Here is an 8,015-nt window from a genome sequence, read left to right as displayed (position 1 = left end):
ATACACATATATACATACATACATATATACACTCATATATAATTGATCTCTGATCTCTGCTTGTTGACTTTTGTTATCATTCCTATTCTTTGAAAATATATCTGGCCATGGGGAAATATCACCTTGCTTGGAAGCAGGTGAAGGCTGGCAACAAGAATAACTTCTGGTCATAGAAAATCTGCCTCAAAACTCTCCGTCCGACCCATACAAGCCTGGAAAAAGGGACATTAAATGATTTTAATAAAAAAAACTCACTACTTGAATGGACCATAGAGCAAACTTGACTGTAAAAAGGATTTAGATAATCCAATCAGGTGGTGCTATTAAGTTAGACATGGCCCGGACCAATCTTTGGGCGAAACAAATCTAAGTTTTATAAGTGAAGGGAGGTAATCCTCAAAACTCTTAGATTATTCCCCTTGAAGTAACCACTTCCGTTTCGTTGGACAACAACAGAGCGGGAACCGTGTTTTGGTGTTTCATTCATAAACAATGTTATGTAGCGATATCGGAGGATAGTTTGATCCCTCTGGATTCGTTTACTCTGAAAACCTTTCCATCTTTAAACAGAAATATAACAAAAATGGACGAAAATAATTCCAAATACGTTCATAAAAGTGGTTTCAAGTTCAAACGGACTTCGAGTTTACAGAAACCGTCGTCTTCTATCTCGTGTCTGCTAAATCTTCCTTCTCGCGACCCATCGACCAATACTAGTAGTAGCTACAGCAGAGGTACAGACATTACTACCACCAATTCTACGCCAAATAACGTTGTAAGTAACCAACTTTCCAATTGTTCGGATAGATTTGATACTAGCAATGTTTGTGATAAAATCCAAACTCCATTGTCAGCTTCCACCGCGACAAACACGTCGGTTCGTTCAGCTTCTTCGATTATTAATTTACTACCAAAACTCAATCGCTCGTCAACAGCACCAGCGATGACAAATGCAGACAAATCGATGGCGATTAAGCAGCCTTTGTCGTTGGAGAGCAAACCATCTTGCGTCAATTCGTCCACCGTCACTTCTGCTGCTCATGTCGGTTCGTCGTCCTTGTCAAAAGAACCGAAGCCCGTTCAAAAAACAATGAGCAGTTTCTTGTCTAATTTGCCGCTGGCCAATCTGAAACCGATTCAGGCTGTTAGCCCTCGACCAATCATTTCGCCACAGAGTGCGCAACCGACTTCATCAACCAAACGAAAGCTGGGTAGCGACGAGCAAAGCAAAAACAATGCGAAACCAAAATCGAACAGCCTGGTTCTTCCTGACCATCACTGTGATAAAAATGAGGATGATGATGATTTCGACGATAGCTTTGCAGTTTCGCCTGTTATCAATAGAAAGAAGGCACCCCTTCATGTACCCTCGCTTCCACCAAACACTACTTCAAAACCGTCTTCCATCACTTCATCTCCTGCAAGACCTAACTCTTCTAAATTCTCCGCTTCAAAGAAACCAGAGACCCCAAAGACAAAATACAGCACCAGCGTCATCATGGTTCCAGATAGTGATGTCGACGATGATACTGAAATCGTGTGCAAGCCTAAGAAGCGGCGAAAGAACCGTGTTGTATCGAGTGATGATGATGAAGTTGATGGTGGCGGTGATAAACGAAATGAAGGAGACCCAAAAATATCCAGTTTTGATTCACCTGTGAAAACTCCATTGGCCTCTCGAATGAAGAAAACCCCTCGTTCCCCTGTTGCTAGCGAATCAACTGCTTCCTCTTCACAGTCATCGAATCTTAAACAACAACTTGATGACGTCACAGCAAACCCACTGCTGCAAAAGGAATCATTGACCAAAGAAGACATCAACAATCTCAGAATCCTGTTGTTCATGACGATGGATGAAGTTTGTGATATTATCAGTAAAATCCCTTCAGCTGATCTTATCAATGTTGCGTTCAAAGATTACAAGCGTTTGCAGCATCTGCTTCTCACGCGGAAACTACTCAAAGACAAGACTAAGCCAGCCAAAACACTATCTCCAAAGAAAAATAAGAATGAGCCAGATGTTAACAAGACTACACCATCAAATAAAACATCCCTTGTGAAACGTCTCTTGACTTCCAAGGTAAGCTCACCATTGTCTGTGCCTTCGAAAGCAAAAGTAATCAATTCTCATATTCCGTGCGGGGACAGTTTCTTTGATGAAAATCCCAGCCATTCCACTCCTGTGCCAAATTCACTTGATAGAAACATGAAAAACTCTACTTCAATGTCTCCTTCTGTGTCGAAATTTAATGAGTCTCATGATGTTGTCAATAATAATAACAACAACGAAATCAGCATTAATGATGACTCTTTTAGTCATGAAGACGGTTTCTCGGATGTTGATGCTGATGATCTTATAGCATCTGTTGATGAAGAGTCGAATTTCCAGTTTGGTTACAAACTCTCAGACAGCAGCTCCAAAAGTAAACCTGACAACCATTCCGTTTCAGCTGTTCAAAACTCGTTTCAGAGAAGGTCAAGTTCCGATAATTTTTCTTTACCAGAAACATCAAACTTTGATAACGACAGAATCACTAGTTCGGGAATGCTATCTCCAGTTCGCAATAGGGAGAACCAAAAACTCAGTGATATTCTTAAAAAGAGTCCCCCTCCAAGCCCTGTTTTTAAATCGGCCCTCTCCCAAAGTGAACCCATGAAATCTGCATCTGACGATGAGGAAATTTACGGCAAATCATCAGAATTCGATGGTTTCCATTTCCCACACAGTGACGACATGTTGACGATGTTTCGACAAGTGTTTGGCTTGAAGAAATTCCGAGGTTCTCAGTTGCAAGCCATCAATGCATCCTTACTTAATCACGATTGTTTCATTTTAATGCCAACAGGTGGCGGTAAGAGTCTCTGTTACCAGCTGCCAGCACTGATTAGTAACGGAGTTAGCATTGTGATATCGCCTTTGCGAGCCCTGATAATGGATCAAGTTGAGCGGCTTTTATCGTTAGACATTCCAGCTGCATCATTATCTGGTGATGTAAGCTTGAAAGACTCTGATTCTGTATATATGCAGCTATCCATGAAAGAACCACCTCTAAAACTTGTATATGTCACACCAGAGAAAATCTCCAGCAGCACCAAGTTAATGACGTTGTTTGAAAACCTTAACGCTCGTGGCTTACTCAGTCGATTCGTTGTCGACGAAGCACATTGCGTCAGCCAGTGGGGGCATGATTTTCGACCTGATTACAAACGCTTGTATATGCTCAGAGACAAATTTCCGCATGTCCCCATGATGGCTCTGACAGCCACAGCCACTCTTCGCGTCCGAAAAGATATTATACACCAACTCCACATGAAGTCTCCAAAGTGGTTTGTGAAAAGCTTCAACCGACCCAATTTGAAGTTTAGCCTTGCAGAGAAGAAACCCAAATCCACAACTGATGAAATTGCTGAATTAATTAAATCCAAGTTTAGAAACCAGAGTGGCATCGTGTACTGCTTGTCTCGCAAAGAGTGTGATGAAGTAGCGAAGAATTTGAGCAAGAGAGGAATAAAAGCCATTGCTTACCATGCTGGTCTTTTGGACAGCCAGAGGGCTCAGACTCAGGAAGGTTGGTTGAATGATATTTGGAAAGTCATTTGTGCAACCATTGCATTTGGAATGGGTATAGACAAGCCTGATGTGCGTTTTGTCATTCATTTCTCAATGCCAAAGTCTGTCGAAGGATATTATCAAGAATCTGGCCGAGCAGGGCGTGATGGCCTTTTGGCGTCTTGCACGCTCTTCTACAATTATCAGGATGTGAAACGATTGCGTCGGATGATCGACCTGGACAGGAACTGTACATACGAATCCAAGAAAGTTCACATAGACAACCTCTACCAAATGGTGCGCTATTGTGAGAACAAGGCAGACTGTCGGAGAGGTCAGTTGCTGCAGTATTTCGGTGAATATAATTTCAACACTGAGATATGTAATGAATTTCCTGGAGCTATTTGTGATAACTGTTCATCGAAAACTACTTTCCATGTTCGTGATGTCACTGACGACGTGAAAGAGATCATACGCTTTGTCAAGGACATGTGCCATGACCGTAAATTAAATTGTACTCTTATTTACCTGACAGATGTGTTTCGAGGTTCTCGTAATAAGGGTGTCTTAAATCTGGGCCATGATGAGCATTCCTTACATGGAAGAGGCCAAAGCTACTTGTCACAAGATGCCACCAGGTTACTACGTAAACTAGTTATTGACACAATCCTCAGAGAAGAACTGACAGTCACAGCAATGGACCACACTGTGTGTTACGTCAAACTTGGAGCACGGGCTAAAGAGGTGATGATGAACAAATTGAAAATAAACCTACCTGTGCATAGTGGCAAGAAGACTGTCGTCACCGATGTCGACACCGAGGTTGTAACAGACAAGAAGAAACTTTTGGATGATTGCTACCAAGAGTTGCTGGAATTAGCCAAACAAATTGCTCAAGAGAGACACATCCACAACTACGCATCTGTGTTTCCCAATCCGATGCTACTCTCCATGGCTACCGAAGTCCCGCTAACTATTGATGAGATGCAGGAGAAGATCGACGGCCTCACTATGCAGAAGATTGCCAAGTACAATGCTGAACGCTTCCTTGAGATTACCAACAAGTACTGCATGCTTTATTCCAATCTCAACACCCACAGTTCCTCAGTGCAGTCGGTGGATTTCAGCGACGAGTGGGAGTCCCCGTATTTCGCTTGGAATTCTTCAAATACTTTCTCAGCCAACAGCATCAAAAGGAAACAACCAGTTCGTCGAAAGGGCACCTACAAGAGAAAGAAGGGGAGAAAAACTACAAAGAGATCTTCACCTTTAAAACGAAGCACAGCATTCAAGGCTGCTTCCACTACAGCGAAGAATTCTTTAAAGAAATTTCAATATTCACAAATGAACAAAAGTTCGAAATCAGCAAGCTCGAGTAAGCTTGGTTATATGCCAGTACCAAAATTGAAGAGCTCGTTCCTCTCATAAACCTTACAATCTCACCACCCTGCATCTCGTCCCTCCCACAAATACTGTATTTGATGGATTTGATGACACCCGTTTATTTGATGCACCTATTCAGAAAAAGACCCTGGGTGATTTTAGGAGACATTTTTTTGGAAAGAAGTGCATCTTATGTGCTTTCAAATATGGTAATTGGAGAAAATCTGCAACTGAAAATAGCTTTGTGAAAAGTATTTTGAGAACAGCTGTCGTTTATTTAGCTTTGTTGCCAAATATATATAACAATATTACGGATGAGACATTAACAATGTTATAACATATATCAGTTTCTTTTCTTTTTTTTTTTTGTGGTTAGTTAAAGAAAAGAAAATTGAAAAGTAAATCTCAATCTTTGACCAAAATATTAATTACACACCTGTTTTCAAGGTACCATTTACAAGTCAGTGAAGGCACATGGCTGAGTGGTTACGGTTTTTTAGTCACAATTGTGAGATTGTGGTTTCAATTCCCAGACTGGATGGTATGTTGTGTTCTTGAGCAAAAACCCTTCATTTCACACTGCCCCAGTCCATTCAGCTGTAAATGGATCACCCTGCCACAGACTGGTGTCCACTTCAGGGCAGAATACTCTGATCCCGGTTGTTTATATAAACTGGGTGACCATCCCTATGAGTCCCAGGACTTGCGGCAACAATATCCAAAGGATGATGATGATGATGGTTTAAAAGTCATCCTTCCAATTGGTGATGAGATATTTCAGTTGCACAACAGATGACTCTTGTATTTTATAGTTGACTTTTGTTTCTTCATGAGACTCTTGACTCTCAGAAAGACTTGGAATTTAAAAAAAAAAAAAAGACTCAACATCTGTGATTCTAAACACTCCAATTGGATTTTTTGTTTTTGTTCTATTTTTTCTGCCATTAAAAAAAAAAAGGAAGTGAAGCTATATTTAAAAACAATGTTATTCTCAGTCTTGAAGCCATGGCTTGGCAGTCCCAACATTCTTGAATACTCAAAGACATCCAGAAGATTCTTCAAACTGTTTGAGTTGTTTTAAACCTTAACATCTTTGATTGCAGTGAAAGAACATCAGTTTGTGAATTCCATTCTTGAAACGGGCAGTTGATTGCGTCCTTGAGCAAGGCACTTCATTTCATGTTAGCTGAAAATGCGTGCCTGGAGGAGCTGGGAGTTACCCTGTGGTGGGTTAGCTTCCTATTCAGGGGAATTGTCAGCTACTCTTAGTCGCCTAACAGCTTTAGAAATTTGGATAAGCCATTAAGCCTCATGGGACGATAAGCTCAAATGGAAGGCATTAACCTTTGTTAACGAACAAAGTCTGTGTGTGTATGAACAAAAATGTTTGCATACACACACTTGTGTGTATGTAAATGGAATTATTTCTGCATGTGTGTGTGTGTGTGTAAATATATGTATGTTTATATGTGTTCATGATTGTATGTATGTTTGTGTAAAATTGCATCAGTAATAATTGTATATTTTGATTAATTTTCCTGTACTTATAATTGACTACTTTATGTCTTACATGTAATTATTTCATGTTGAATGTCCTTCATTCTTCTTTTTTTTTTTTTTTTTTTTTTTTTTGGTTAAAAAGAAAAATTAAGACACAAAAACTAACATCTTTGGTGGTTTTTACTAAAATTTTTCATCGTCATCATCATCATCACTGCCACCACCATCATCATGTTAAATATCAAAAAAGAACATTTCATATGAATGAAGCTGTGTATGTGTCTGTATTTAATTTAATTTGTGTAAATAATTTGTAAACAATTATTCTATGTTGACTGTTGATACTTTTCTAGTGCTTTGAAATTAAAAAAATATTTTAAAAAACGGAACATTTATATATCATCATTATCATCATCATCGTTTAACGTCCGCTTTCCATGCTAGTATGGGTTGGACGATTTGACTGAGGACTGGTGAACGGGATGGCTGCACCAGGCTCCAATCTGATCTGGCAGAGTTTCTACAGCTGGATGCCCTTCCTAACAAAGAGGAAAACAGTATTTCTGAGCAAGAAATATATAGTAACAATACTGTAAAGTAAAGTCTATTTGCCAACGTAAACTGGTTGTCCTGCTTAGGATGATATTACTACAGTTTAGCCCCAGGAAAACATCTTCTCCAGCTGGCTACCGACAAAATCTGTGTGTGTGTGTGTGTGTGTGAACAAATGTTTGCATACACACACTTGTGTGTATGTAAATGGAATTATTTCTGCATGTGTGTGTGTGTAAATATATGTATGTTTATATGTGTTCATGATTGTATGTATGTTTGTGTAAAATTGCATCAGTAATGCTCCCCCTCGAACCTTAGCAATACCTGCAGACCAATTATTTCTGGCTAATTTCCCTTCCTCGGTACAGAACAATTGTGACTAGAGATAGCAGCTACTCAACCTCGCTCACGGTATAGACTTTACCATCCAGTACTGTTACTACATGTTTCTTGCTCAGAGATTTAAAACTAGTTTTTCTTATTATGAGGTCAGTGACTGTGTGTCACTTGATAAGTATATACTGTGAACTAGGTTGAGTAGCTGCCATCTCTAGCCAGCGATTGTCCTGTACTGAGGAAGTGAAATTATCCAGAAACCATTGGTTTGAGGATATCGCAAAGGCTGCAGGGGGACATGCAGGCCAATGATAAAAAATGTGCTCTGGGTCCTAATAATTGTGTCTTTTACTCAGACACGGTATATCTAAGGCTACATTGCATGGCTGTGTGATTATGAGGTCCATGAATTTAATATTGAATATCAAATTTATATTTAATAAGGTAATGAAAAAAATAGTTTTAAAATAATACAGAAAAATAGAGTGGATGCCCGTGATGCATTCGGCCAGGTGAGACCTGGTGTTATTTTGCTGGTAGGCTTTTATAGTGCAAGGGAGATAACCTGTTTTTAACTTTATACGGAGGTTGATTTGACGCGCCGCTGTGTGTGTACGTATTGTTTTGGTTCAGTCATTTTGATTGCGGTCATGCTGCAGCACTACCGTTAGTCGAACACATCGACCCCAGG

General features: G+C 39.9%; 1 protein-coding gene across 1 annotated transcript; it reads left to right on the top strand.

Moving 5' to 3' along the window:
- The first annotated feature begins 437 nt into the window (after positions 1-437).
- Positions 438-6,559, top strand: LOC106882766 (recQ-like DNA helicase BLM). Its single transcript, XM_014933548.2, has one exon. It carries the CDS (start codon positions 584-586, stop codon positions 4,976-4,978), a length of 4,395 nt encoding a protein of 1,464 aa, XP_014789034.1. The 5' UTR covers positions 438-583; the 3' UTR covers positions 4,979-6,559.
- Positions 6,560-8,015: the final 1,456 nt, after the last annotated feature.

The sequence above is a fragment of the Octopus bimaculoides genome, chromosome 27 (assembly GCF_001194135.2).
Source record: "Octopus bimaculoides isolate UCB-OBI-ISO-001 chromosome 27, ASM119413v2, whole genome shotgun sequence".
In the NCBI taxonomy this organism is placed as follows: domain Eukaryota; kingdom Metazoa; phylum Mollusca; class Cephalopoda; order Octopoda; family Octopodidae; genus Octopus; species Octopus bimaculoides.
This window is presented reverse-complemented; position numbering and strand designations above follow the sequence as displayed.